The 12,452-nt window shown below is 63.7% G+C and overlaps 3 protein-coding genes across 10 annotated transcripts in view; 2 read left to right on the top strand and 1 right to left on the bottom strand.

Moving 5' to 3' along the window:
- Positions 1-72: 72 nt before the first annotated feature.
- LOC119856738 (inactive serine/threonine-protein kinase TEX14-like) overlaps positions 73-12,452 on the bottom strand; it is a 24,501-nt gene continuing 12,121 nt past the window's right edge. Inside the window, exons 16-20 of the mRNA XM_043516045.1 lie at positions 11,082-11,346; positions 10,628-10,713; positions 10,478-10,542; positions 10,027-10,113; positions 73-601 (exon numbers count right to left, since the gene is read on the bottom strand). Of these exons, the coding sequence (XP_043371980.1) occupies positions 496-601; positions 10,027-10,113; positions 10,478-10,542; positions 10,628-10,713; positions 11,082-11,346 (609 nt within the window). The 3' untranslated portion in view covers positions 73-495. The remainder of the gene's footprint in view (positions 602-10,026; positions 10,114-10,477; positions 10,543-10,627; positions 10,714-11,081; positions 11,347-12,452) is intronic.
- CABP5 (calcium binding protein 5) lies at positions 1,287-4,391 on the top strand. The gene is made up of 6 exons (XM_038407436.2): positions 1,287-1,518; positions 1,998-2,028; positions 2,507-2,650; positions 2,772-2,881; positions 3,393-3,540; positions 4,278-4,391. The coding sequence occupies exons 1-6, from the start codon at positions 1,456-1,458 to the stop codon at positions 4,301-4,303; spliced, it is 522 nt and encodes a 173-aa protein (XP_038263364.1). The 5' UTR covers positions 1,287-1,455; the 3' UTR covers positions 4,304-4,391.
- Positions 6,563-11,611, top strand: LOC119857905 (clathrin heavy chain-like). 8 transcript variants are annotated; one of them, XM_043517041.1, is made up of 8 exons: positions 6,563-6,773; positions 6,976-7,201; positions 7,394-7,543; positions 7,864-7,982; positions 8,063-8,232; positions 8,485-8,598; positions 8,742-8,915; positions 9,072-11,611. In XM_043517041.1, the coding sequence occupies exons 1-8, from the start codon at positions 6,735-6,737 to the stop codon at positions 9,166-9,168; spliced, it is 1,089 nt and encodes a 362-aa protein (XP_043372976.1). In that variant the 5' UTR covers positions 6,563-6,734; the 3' UTR covers positions 9,169-11,611. The 8 variants fall into 8 exon arrangements, with proteins under 8 accessions (XP_043372976.1, XP_043372978.1, XP_043372980.1 ...); XM_043517043.1 differs by having other exon boundaries at positions 6,566-6,773; positions 7,411-7,521; positions 9,072-10,040; XM_043517038.1 differs by having other exon boundaries at positions 6,575-6,773; positions 7,394-7,600; positions 9,072-10,040.

Here is a 12,452-nt window from a genome sequence, read left to right on the forward strand (position 1 = left end):
AAGCAACCCCCATCTTTTCATGTATTTATACCTGCTCCTGTATTTTCACTTCATGCATCCAATGAAGTGGGTTTTAGCTCACAAAAGCTTATGCCCAAATAAATTGTTAGTCTCCAAGATGCCACAAGGACACCTCATTGTTTTACTGATACAGACTAACATAGCTACCACTCTGAAACCTGTCAGATATGATGATGATTGTATTTCATCATATGAAAAGGAAGGGTTCTTCCAACCTCAAGGATCAGCCACACACCCAGGTCAAATGATAACTTAGAATTTACCCAAAATACAGGCTTATAGTCAATTCTTATTAACTAAACCAAAATGTATTAAAAAGAAAAGATCAATACACAGACAGACTTGAGTTCAATTCTTGAGGTTCAGATACAGAGCAGAGATGAGTTTGTAGTGGCCAAAAGTCCTTTTGGAAACAGTCCAGAGGTTACAGTCCAATGTCCATGTTCAGGGTGACTCCAGTCAGTGACGGGGATCTCAGTCCTTATGGCTCAGGGTTTCCCCCTCTTGAACCCCAGAGCAGATCTGAGATGAAGAAGGATCATGTCCCAGGGTCTTCATACATTTCCAGCAGCCTCTTGGCCTGAAGAAACAACAGGCTTAATTTCTGTCTCTCAAACATCCTGGCAATCAGCCCAGGGTCATTTATCCATTAACAGTTCAGATTTTTCCACCAAATGCATCCGATGGAGTGAGCTGTAGCTCACAAAAGCTTACGCTCAAATAATTTGTTAGTCTCTAAGGTGCCACAAGTCCTCCTTTTCTTTTTTGCGAATACAGACTAAACGGCTGCTACTACTGAAAACAGTTCAGATACAGGTTACCACAACCTTCCCAGAGACATAGAGACAATAATACTATTTCACTCAGTGTCTTTCTAAATGAATCAAAGCCATGGTAATAGACAAGACTCGTTTGCTTACATCACAAGTCTGAGCAAACATCTCCCCATCTCTCTCTAACAGTGCCAGCTGCATTTCAAAGCTCTTTTCATTTCCATCTCTTCTAACCAGTCTCTAAAGTTCGGCCATGGGTCAGGTCAGTCTGTGAGTTAATTAACTTTTCTGGCCCTGTCACCTTTCGATGTGATATTATATTACACTCCTAACGCCACAGCCTCTCCACCCCGCTGAGTCCTTGAGGGCCGGGAGCGAACCCAGGAGTCCTGGCTCTCAGCCCCCCCTGCTCTAACTACCAGACCCTGCTCCCTCCCCAAGCGGGAGCGAACCCAGGAGTCCGGGTTCCCAGCCCCTGTGCCAGCTAGCAAGATGTTGGCAGGGCGGATTTATTCAGCAGCTGTCCTGGTTGGGATGGTGATAGGTCGTGGGGATGAGGATAATCCCCTGACGTGGGAGCAACTATAAACCCCACCCCAGCCTGGCAAAGCTGCCCTCCTCCTCTAGCCACGGCTCCGGCTCCAGGGCGGCAGCCGGCACCATGCAGAATGCCCTGGGGCCCGCCTGCATCTTCCTGCGCAAGGGCATCGCCGAGAAGCATGGGGTCAGACACCCGGTTCTCTGTGAGGGGAGCAGGGGGCTGGGAGCCAGGACGCCTGGATGTCTCCCAGCTCTGGGAGGGGAGTGGGGCTGGTGGGTCAGAGCCCGGTGGGTGCTGGGAGCCAGGACTCCTGGGTTCTCTCCCGGCTCTGGGAGGGAGTGGGGGCTGGTGGGTCAGAGCCAGTGGGTGCTGGGAGCCAGGACTCCTGGGTTCTCTTCTGGCTCTGGGAGGGGAGTGGGGGCTGGTGGGTCAGAGCCCGGTGGGCGCTGGGAGCTAGGGTGACTGGGTTCTCTCCCAGCTCTGGGAGAGGAAAGGGGGGCTGGTGGGTTAGAGCTGGGAGATGGGGGAGCCAGGACTCCTGGGTGATTTCCCCAGCTCTGGGAGGAGAGGTTGGAGCTGGGGGAGGAGGCGATAGTCCAGACACCTGGGTTCTCTCCCCAGCGGGACCGGACTGGGTCCCTGAGTGTGTCTCTTTATTCCAGCACCGGGAGCTGGGAGCAGATGAAATTGAAGGTAGATGCCCATGGGAGGGGAGTGGGATCTAGTGATTAAAGCAGGGGAAGTGAGGGGTGGGGCTGTGAGCCTGGACACCTGGGTTCTCATTGCAGCGCAAAGGGGAGAGGGGTCAAAGAGGTCAGTACACAGGTGCCGGGATGCAGGAGCCCCCCGTACTAGCCCCAACCACAGACGAACATGGGTGCTGCAGGCATCCCAGGGCTCCTGGATCCTGGGCTGCAGAAGGGAGGGGGCAGCACTCCTGGGTTCTCCCCCCCTGGGTGCTCAGGATGACGGGTTCCCCCCCACGGAGGGGGCTCAGCACAGCAGAGGGGGCTCAGCACGGCCGGTTCCCCTCGGGGGCTCAGGACAGCGGGTTCCCCCCACAGAGGGGACTCAGCATGGCGGGGGGGGGCTTAGCCCAGCAGGCGGGGCTCAGCCTGGCAGGGGGGCTCAGCCTGGCAGGGGGGGCTCAGCCGGTGCGTTCCCTTGGCAGAGCTGCGCGAGGCCTTCACGGAGTTCGACAAGGACAAGGACGGGCTGATCGGCTGCAAGGATCTGAGCACCCTGATGCGCTCCATGGGCTACATGCCCACCGAGATGGAGCTCATCGAGCTCTCCCAGCAGATCAACATGAACCGTGAGCCGGGGGGGGCTGCCCAGGGGCTGAGGGAGGGGGCGGGGCTCCTAGCAGGGGGTGCCCGGGAGGGGCGGGGCTCCTAGCCGGGGACACCCCGTCTGACACACGCCTCCCGTTGCAGTGGGGGGTCGGGTGGATTTCGAAGACTTTGTGGAGCTGATGACACCCAAGCTGCTGGCTGAGACAGCCGGGATGATCGGGCTGCAGGAGATGAGGGACGCCTTCAAGGAGGTGAGGGAGAGAGAACCCAGGTGTCCGGGCTCCCAGCCCCCGGCTCCAACCCCCATCTGAGAGCCGGTATAGAACCCAGGCGTCCGAGCTCCCAGCCCCTGGCTCCAACCCCCATCCGAGAGCCGGTATAGAACCCAGGCGTCCGGGCTCCCAGCCCCCGGCTCCAACCCCCATCCCAGAGCCGGTCTAGAACCCAGGCGTCCGGGCTCCCAGCCCCCCGGCTCCAACCCCCATCCCAGAGCCTGGTATAGAACCCAGGCGTCCGGGCTCCCAGCCCCCGGCTCCAACCCCCATCCCAGAGCCGGTATAGAACCCAGGCGTCCGGGCTCCCAGCCCCCGGCTCCAACCCCCATCCCAGAGCCGGTATAGAACCCAGGCGTCCGGGCTCCCAGCCCCCGGCTCTAACCCCCATCCCAGAGCCAGTATAGAACCCAGGCATTCTAACCCACCAGCCCCCACCCACCTGAGCTGGGGAGAGGACCCAGGAGTCCTGACGGCTCCCCCCCCGCAGTTTGACACCAACGGGGACGGGGAGATCACGCTGGACGAGCTGCAGCTGGCCATGCAGCGTCTCATGGGCGAGCGGCTCACCCCGCGCGAGATCAGCGACGTGGTCAAGGAGGCCGACATCAACGGCGACGGGACCGTCGACTTCGAGGGTGTGTGGGCGCCCGGGGGATTGTGGGCAATCTGCCCCACTGGCTGGGTCCGGAGCCATCCCCCATGGGGGTTGAAGGGACAGAGCCGTATCCTACACCCTGTGGGCTGGCAAGCCTGGCAAGGGATTGTGGGTAACGCACCACCCGACCAGAGCCCACACAGCCGGGGCGGGTCAGGCCCCATGGCCCTGGCAAGGGACTGTGGGTAACGCTGCCCAGCCAGAGCCCACACGGCCGGGGCGGGTCAGGCCCCATGGCCCTGGCAAGGGACTGTGGGTAACGCTGCCCAGCCAGAGCCCACACGGCCGGGGCGGGTCAGGCCCCATGGCCCTGGCAAGGGATTGTGGGTAACGCCGCCCAGCCAGAGCCCACACGGCCGGGGCGGGTCAGGCCCCATGGCCCTGGCAAGGGACTGTGGGTAACGCTGCCCAGCCAGAGCCCACACGGCCGGGCGGGTCAGGCCCCATGGCCCTGGCAAGGGACTGTGGGTAACGCACCACCCGGCCAGAGCCCACACGGCCGGCGTGGGTCAGGCCCCATGGCCCTGGCAAGGCACTGTGGGCTGGTGTTGGAGGGCCATGGCCTGCCAGCTCTAAGAGGGGATTGTGGGTAAAGCATGCTTGGCGTGAGTGGCACAGGTCTTCCTGGGGGCTGGGATCCCCTGGTGGGGCAGTTTCGTGTTGCTGGGATCCCTCCTACCCCAGGCATCAGTACTAATGGGGGTCTTTCCCCCGCAGAGTTTGTGAAGATGATGTCACGCTGAGGGGGTTGAGCCACCCCGAGATCAGAGACTGACCTTGGAGGGGGGGGGGTCAAGCCCGGACTGGCTGTCGAGACATCACCACGAGTGACCCCCAAATCGCTGCCTCCAGTCCCCCCCTTCACCGTCCCTACCAACTATCCCCTGACCCCCCCGTGCCTTTCCCAGCCTCGTCTCCCCCAGACTCCTCCTACAACCTTCCCCCACACCATGTCCCCCCAGACCTCCAGCCCCCCCCATCGCTCACACACCTCCCCCTCCACTCCCCATGGCCCTTCCCTTCCTGTCCCCCTCCTCTGCCCCATGGCTCTCTGGATCCCACCATCCCCCCAGCTCTCCTCCCCAGGCCCTTCTGTGAGGAAGCAGGACTGTTCTTAATGTTTCCTCTGAATAGTGTGGGGCTGGCTGGGGACATGGAGTGAAGTGCAGACGGGGTTGTCTGGCTCACTGCCCCCCAAACTGAAACTCTCTCCAGCCCCCCCTCCTCTGGGCTTTGTCCCTTTCCCGGGCCAGGAGGGCACCGGATTCCTTTGTTCTCCTTGCAGGGGGGGCAGGGTCAGGCCATCAGCTGCCAGGAAACAGGGTGTCGGCCATTCTCTGTGTCCAGACCCCGGCACACACCTGCCTCTAGGGCTCTGCAACAATCATCCATCCTTATCCCACCACCTAGATACTTAAGAACTGCCTAGGGGAAACTGAGGCACCCCCACTATTCAGAGGAAGCATTAAGAACAGTCCCACTTCGTCACACCTTCCATCACAGACACGCAGCCCTTGTGTACAATAAACCCGTGCGTTGAACCCAGGCATCCGAGGGAGCTTTCTTGGCCAGGGAATCACGCTTACAATCCGGCAGTGGGGGCCAGGGGGAGGCCCTGCCGGCGCGTAGGGCAAAGGGCTTAGAGACGATAATCACAGCCCACGGAGACAACATATGGATGGGAATAACCAGCTTAGCATGGGTAGCTGGGGGAGCCCAGGGCTGGGCTGGCAGGGGCTGCGGGTCGGGAGTGAGGGGCACCGGCAGAGCGTAGGGGGGCAGGGCTGGGCTAGCAGGGGTCGGGAGTGAGGGGCACCGGCAGGGCTGGGGGGGCAGGCCTGGGCTAGCGGGGGGCTGCGGGTTGGGAGTGAGAGGCACTGGCATGGGGGTCCTGGCAGCCCGGCCCCCTGTCCCCCCAGGCACAGCTGTCTGTCATTAGAGGCAGAGATTAAATTGCAGCTTCAACTCCAATCCTGGCAGTTTTTAATCCGGAAATATCGTTAAATGAAACGAGCAGCCGAGCCGGATAATCCCCCCAACGCCCTAGGATTGCTCCCAGCACCTGGGTGACCTGGGGCTCAGGGGCTGGAAGGCTGAGATCGGGGAGGTGGGCCAGACGCTCCCCGGTCTCGCCCCCTGTGGCTCTGCCCCGCGCCCAGCCCCACAGGCCCCCGAACTCGCTCCCCGCGGCTCTGCGCCGCGCCCGCCCCACCGGCCCCCGATTTCGCTCCCCGCGCTCTGCGCCGCGCCCGGCCCCACAGGCCCCCGATTTCGCTCCCCGCGGCTCTGCGCCGCGCCCGGCCCCATGGGCCCCCCAGTCTCGCCCCGCACGTGTCTGTGCCGCGCCCGGCCCCATGGGCCCCCGATTTCTCGCTCCCTCCGCGGGTCTGCGCCGTGCCCGGCCCCACAGGCCCCATCGCGCTCCATCCCCAGTGACGTGAGCAGTGGGATCCAACGCCTGTGGCGGAGTTAAGGCCTGGGCTGAAGGGTCATTTCACACCAGGGCCTGGGCCTGGCTGGGGGCTCAAATTCAGGCCCCCGATCCCCTGGAGCTCTCCACACCCGGTGGCCCTGCCCTCCCAACGCAGACCATGGAGGCTGGGACCCTGCAGGACAGTGGGGGCCCCCCATACACCCTGTGTCTCCACTGTGAATCCTGGAGAGAAGTGGGGGGAAGGGCTGGAAACCCCTATGTGCAGGGGGGAGGGGAGTCATAGTCTGTGACCCAGGACTCCTGGGTTCTCTCCTGGGCCGGGGCCTGGTGGGTTAGAGCAGGGGGGCTGGGAGCCAGGACTCCTGGGTTCACTCCCAGCTCTGGGAGGGGAGTGGGACCTGGTGGGTTAGCACAGACTGAGCTGGGAGGCCGGACTCCTGGGTCCCAAGCAGCTCTCTGTGATGTTGTCAGAGGGTGGGCTCCACCCCTTCGTTAGCGCTGATTGCAGCAGGGTGTGGCTGGGCAGTGCCGGGGGAGGGGCTATATCAGACCCCTGTGGAGGCCAAGCAGGGAGCTAGGGAGTAGGGGAGAGGGTTTCCCTGGGGTGCAGAGTATCTTGCACTGCTTGCTAGGCTGGGTGCTTAGGGCCCCCCAGGGGTGAGCTCTCTGCACTGCTGCCCTAGCCACTGGGGTCCCTCCTCGCCCTGGCCCTGGCCCTGGCCTGACCTGTCCCCTCAGCCATGGGCGAGTCCCCTGTGCGGGTGGAGGTGCTGACCCAGGTATGGGGGAGGACTTTGGGGGGTGACCTGTGTTGGGGAAGGGAAGTGGTGATCCCTGAGGGAAGACTGTCTGGAGAAGGGGTGACCCCTGAGCTGGAGAACCTCTGGGGATACACAGCTGTGTCTGGGGCAGAAAGGCTCTGGACTGTGGGGGGGGTGACCCTAGGTGCTGGTACCCCTCTAACCCCTCTCTTCCCCCCAGCTGCAGCACCACGGCATCCCCCCGGAGCAGATCACCTACCCTCGCGTCGCTCTCTCCGCACCCTGGCGTCTTTGCGTCCGGCATGGCCCCCCCCAAGACCCCGCCGGGGCCCGGGTCACCCTGCTCGACCTGCGTGAGCCCCACAGCCCAGCCACCCACAGCTGGCCCCTGCACCAGGCCCAGGGCGCACTGGCCCACCCCAGCCAGCCTCTGCTGGCCCTACGAGGTACAGGAGGTCTTGGGGGGCAGTGGGGCCAGACCCCCAGGCCAGGGAGGGGGGGTGTCTGGGCTGGCTGGTAATGGCATCCGCTCCCTATGAAGGTCCCAGCCTGACTCTCGGCCCCATGGCCTCACTGCACAACAATGGGGGTCCTCTCCTCGCCTCCCCCATGGCTCAATTGACCCGTCTCTGCCCCAGCGGGCTGTGTGGCACAGGTGTTCGACGTGGCGCAGCGCTGCTTGCGCTGGCAGTGGACGTTTGCCCACCCCCTGGAGTTCTGGGCGTGGCTGGAGCCCGAGACGCTGGCGCTGGTGACGGAGGAGGAGGTGTTCCACTGGGCCCTCAGCCGTGAGCACGCTGCCGGGCACGCCCCGCTGGGGAACTGCCAGGCGCCCTGGGAGGAGGGTGAGCTGGTCAATGGGGGGCTAGCCTGGGAGGCCTTGTGGGGGGGTGCTGGTTGGCGTGGTTGGCCAGGGGATGCCGTGGGGGGCCATCAGCATGGGGGGGTCAGATAGGGAGGTGCTGTGGGAAGGGGGGGCTGGTTGGCGTGGGGGGGGCTGGTTGGCGTGGGGGGGGCTGTGGGAAGGGGGGGCTGGTTGGCGTGGGGGGCCGTGGGAAGGGGGGGTCTCTCGGCTCCTAACTCTAGTCTCTACCCCCTTGGCCAGCAGGCCCAAAGCCGCGGCGCCAGTTCTGGCGCCATGAGCGGCTGTGGCACATGGAGGTGGTGGGATACCAGCGGGATGCCAGCGGGCTTTGGCTGGCGCTGTCCACGCTGGGCCTGGACCAGGTAAGGGCCTCCCCTCGCTGGCCCCCCCCCCCAGGATCCCAGCAGCCCCTCTGCCCGGCTGACCCCGCATCTCTCCCCAGAAGGGCCAGGTGGTGGGGCTGACCCAGCTGCACTGGCGGGGGGGGGGCGGCTCTCCCAGGTCATCGAGGCCCAGGCGGTGGGGCTGCCCCGGCACAGCTTCTCCAGGAACCCCCATCCCTCCTCCGCCCTGCTGGCCGCCGTCCGGCACGGCACAGGGCGCAACGGGCAGGTACGTGACAGGCCAGGGCAGGAGTGGAGGGGGGCTGGCTCCCGGAGGGTTGTGGGTAATGCTTGGTGGGTGGGCAGGAGTGGAAAGGTGGGGCAGGCGAGGGCTGGCTCCCGGAGGGTGTGTGGAGTGCCTGGGGTGGGCAGGAGTGGAGGTGGCAGAGGGCAGTGCCGGGGCGGGGGGGCAGGCAGGTGGCAGACGGGGGCTGGGGAAGGGCTGCAACCATCTGACCCCCTCCCCTCTCCTCTCTCTCAGTTTCACGTGGTGGAGCTGGGCCCCCACCAGCCAGGCAACGCTGCCCTGCTCAGTGCCCGTGCCAACCTGGCCTTCAAGGGTGCCCAGCCTGGGGACTTCCCCAGCGCCGTGCAGGTGAGCCAGGAGCAGGGTGTGGGGTGGGTCCCTAGGAGGGAAGGGAGGCCCTCTGGGGGAGGTGGGTTGCTGGGGGCGCCTGCCAGCAGTGTGGGGCTCTCTGCACGTGCGTGACCCCAGCCCCTCTCCTCCCCTCCCCACAGTTCGCCCCGCAGCTGGGCCTGGCACTGGTGCTCACCAAGCACGCCCTGCTCTTCCTGGCCGACGTGGAGACCGCCCAGCCCCTGCACCGTGTCCAGCTGGCCTGGGACATTGTCTTTGCCACAGTGCCCGACCCCCCGCGCCATGGCCTCGTGGGGGTGTGCCGCAGCGGCAAGGTCAGCCGGGGGGCAGCCTGCCCGGGGGGAGGGTCCCGCCCTGGGGTGTGGCTGTGATGGGGGCACAGGTGGGGAGGTGAGTGCCCAGGGGTGTGGCAGAACCACCCAGCTCCAGCCCCTGACAGCCCCTCTCTCCTTCCCCGCCCCCCTCTGCAGGTGCTGTCTGTCTCGCTGTGCCCAGACCCCCTCCTGCAGCTGCTGTCGCACCGCCCTGCCAGCCTCTATCTCACCCAGCGCCTGCTGCAGCTGGTGAGGCGGGCACCAGACCTGTGCAAAGTCAGCCCCCCAGCTGAACCAGCCATGCCGCGGGGCCAGCCCAGACTGCAAGCTGGGGAGCGGATGCTGGCAGGGGAGGGCAGGGGGGCTCTGTCAATAGCGTAACTTGTACCAGGGACGGGTGGGAGGTGTCTGGCGCTGAGCTATGAAAGCAGGGGCCGGCCTGAGTCTCCCGTCAGCCCCAGGGCCTGGGAAAGGGAGGAGTCAGCCTGAGGTTCCTATCAGTGGGGATGAGGATACGGTGGGGATGATTGGCACCTGTCGGGGGGGGGGGGGGGTAGGAGACCCTCTCTGCAGCTCTCCAGATAGTGACTGGGGGGGGGCCCTAGCTGCAATGTTGCTGCATCCTCCTTATTTTTACAATAAATGGAAGAAGCTGGAGCCCTGGCTGGGGCTGGCCCCCAGCATCCAGCTGTGTGGGGATGGGAGGGTGGGGATGTGTCTCTGGCTGGGAGTGCTTGGCCGGGGGGTGGGGATGTCTCTGCTTCGGAGCCTTCGGCAGGTGGCTCTGGTTAGATGCCCGAGGGATTGGGGGGGTGCCCTCTCATTGCACACAGCCCTCAGCTCTGGCCAGGCTATTTATTAGTGAACAACGGGGTGGCAGATCTCTGCCCGTTGAAAGCTGCTGGGGCAGGGGTCTTAGAGGGAGGCCCAAGCCCCCCTCCCTCCTGCCCCAGCTGTCCTGGCGCAGGGGCATGGGGCCACTCTCGGCGGCTGCATGGGGCCAAGCTGTCCTCTTCTGTTGTGCTGCCCTAGAGGGGGGAGCTGGGGTTAGAGGAGGGGGGCAGGGCAGGGGCAAGGCCCTCTTGCTGGGTGAGGGGGGCAATGTCCCTACCTGCTCTGCTCCCTGCTCGCCAGCTGCCTGACCGCAGCATCTCCCGTGCCCTTCAGCTCGTCGATGATCTCCTGCAGCAGGTCCAGCCTGGGGAGCAGGGGCGGGTTAGCAGGGAGGTAGGGGTGGCCCAGCCCCCCACACGGGGTGCTCCCCACAGCTGCTGCAGTGAGTATTGGCTAGCTCTGTCAAGCCACCCACCTCCCCCTGTGTTACACCTGCTCTCCAGCCCCAGCACCCCTCACCTCCCTGCTACCCCCATGCCTCAGCCTGCAGCTGGGGTGGCTGGGTAAAACGTGGACCTGAGACAGGGTCAAGCATGTGCACCCGCTACGGGTGTTGCTCCCCATAACATGTGCTCTTGGGGGACTGCAGCAGAGGCTTCTGGGTAAAATGCTGAGGGGAGCACTGGTCTCTGCTTCCCACCCCCCTGCAGGGCTCCCTGGCCACTCACGACTGCAGGGTGCCAAAGGGGCTGTCCAGGGCGGGTTCACGGGCTGGGTCGGAGCATCCCAGGCCCTGCAGACAGATAAGTGGCAGGAGTCGGTGATGGTGGCAGATCTGGGGGGCAGCCCTGGTGGGGGGGGTCTTCTCTCTCCGTTACCTGCTGCTGCTCCTGCATTCGCACCCAGGCAGAGAAATCGATGAGGGTCTGCAGGGGACAACCCCTGGGCCCCCCGCTGTGCTCACCTGAGGAGGAGGGACCAGGTCAGTGTGGGACTCTGCCCTGGCCTGTGGGGGCTGCAGGAGTCAGTGGGGGAGGAGGGGCCCCAAATGGCGGGAGGGCGGGTGCCGGGCAGGCCTGGCAGGGGGAAGGTTAACAGCCTAGGGGTGGTCACACCCTAGCGGTGGGGGGCCAGCACTGCTGGGCAGGCACTGTGCTCCTCCTTGGTGCAGTCAGTAAGGCACCCCGGGATCCCAGTTGGCAGCGAGAGCAGCATGGCTGGGGCTCCGGAAGGGGGGCTACCTGCTACCCCCCATCCACAAAGCTCGGTGGAGCCCAGCCGGGAGCCCCACCTACTCCGCTCTAGGGAGAGGCTGGGAGAAGTGTGACTCACCTACTGGGGCCATGGGTGGCCGGCCAGACCCTTGCAGGGCCCCCAGGCTGCAGCATGCCCGGGGGCCCGTTTGGCCAGCCCCACGCCTGCCGCAGCGTGGCCGGGCCGGGAGCACCCCCTGGAGGCTGACTAAGTCCTGCAGGGCCTGGATGCCAGAGGCAAAGCGGCGCTCCAGGGTTTCCAGCGAGGCCTGGGCTTGATCCAGCAGGCAGGCTGAGGCCTGGAGGCTGCTGACACAGGGCAGGGCTGGGGACCGGGCTGGCTCCTATGGGTAACACAGCCGGCGTTAGATGCTGGGGATACGGGTGTAAAATCTGACGTCCCGACAAACTCAATTAATACATTTTACCTACCCCTTAACGTTACCAGTTAGCTACCCTCTCAATGTTAACATATCGTTTCTCCTGTTGTAAGAGCACCCCAGCTCACAACTTCATTACAACCCTCTGTAACACACATGGCAAGCCTCTTTACGCTTGTTTTCCCCAATACCCACGGCTTTACGCACTACCTTGGTAGATCTATTGGCTGAGGTAGCAGGCAGGTCATGGGTAAGCCTTACAACCGGTTTGTACCTCCCTGTGACAAAGTGGGACTATTAATGTTCTCTCTGAATACTGTGTGTGCCTCAGTTTCCCCTAGGCAGTTCGTAAGTATCTAGGTGGTGGGATCAGGGGGTGTGATGGCTGCAGAGCCCTAGAGGGCCAGTGTGATGGTGTCTGCATAGAGAATGGCCGACACCCTGTCTCCTGGCCACTGATGGCCTGGGCCCCTCCCCTGCAAAGGTGCCAACTGGAGGTGTTAGAGAGCAAAGAGATCAAGTGGCCTCCTGGCCCAGGAGAGAGACGCAGGCCAGAGAAGGGGCTGGAGAGTTTCAGTTTGGAGCTGGCTGGGGAAAGCGAGGGAGGCCCAGACCCGGGGTCTGGACTCCCTGGCTCCAAGATGGACCCCAGCTGAGGGGGCCTGTTCTCTGTACCTACAAGCTCTGTGTTAGACCATGTTCCTGTCATTTAATAAACCTTCTGTTTTCCTGGCTGGCTGTGAGTCACGTCTGACAGCAGAGTTGGGGGGCAGGGTCCCGGGGCTTCCCCAGGAGCCCCGCTTGGGCAGACTCACTGTGGGAAGCACACAGTGGGGTAGGGGATGCTGAAGGTGTGACGAAGCGGGACTGTTCTTAATGTTTCCTCTGAATAGTGTGGGGTGCCTCAGTTTCCCTTAGGCAGTTCTTAAGTATCTAGGGGGTGGGATAAGGGTGTATGATCCTTGCAGAGCCCTAGAGAGCAGGTGGGTGCAGGGGTCTGGACACAGAGAATGGCCGACACCCTGTTTCCTGGCAACTGATGGCCTGGGCCCTTCCCCCCTGCAAGATGA

Source organism: Dermochelys coriacea, chromosome 6 (genome assembly GCF_009764565.3).
Source record: "Dermochelys coriacea isolate rDerCor1 chromosome 6, rDerCor1.pri.v4, whole genome shotgun sequence".
Classification (NCBI taxonomy): Eukaryota; Metazoa; Chordata; order Testudines; family Dermochelyidae; genus Dermochelys; species Dermochelys coriacea.

Excerpts from the sequence above, each read along its gene's own strand:
- CABP5 (XM_038407436.2), top strand. The coding sequence starts at position 1,456 with ATGCAGAATGCCCTGGGGCCCGCCTGCATCTTCCTGCGCAAGGGCATC. Across the intron at positions 2,029-2,506 it reads GGGAGCAGATGAAATTGAAG|AGCTGCGCGAGGCCTTCACG; the intron begins GTAGATGCCCAT and ends TTCCCTTGGCAG. Across the intron at positions 3,541-4,277 it reads CGGGACCGTCGACTTCGAGG|AGTTTGTGAAGATGATGTCA; the intron begins GTGTGTGGGCGC and ends TTTCCCCCGCAG.
- LOC119857905 (XM_043517038.1), top strand. The coding sequence starts at position 6,735 with ATGGGCGAGTCCCCTGTGCGGGTGGAGGTGCTGACCCAG. Across the intron at positions 8,233-8,484 it reads GCACAGGGCGCAACGGGCAG|TTTCACGTGGTGGAGCTGGG; the intron begins GTACGTGACAGG and ends CCTCTCTCTCAG. Across the intron at positions 8,916-9,071 it reads GGGTGTGCCGCAGCGGCAAG|GTGCTGTCTGTCTCGCTGTG; the intron begins GTCAGCCGGGGG and ends CCCCCTCTGCAG.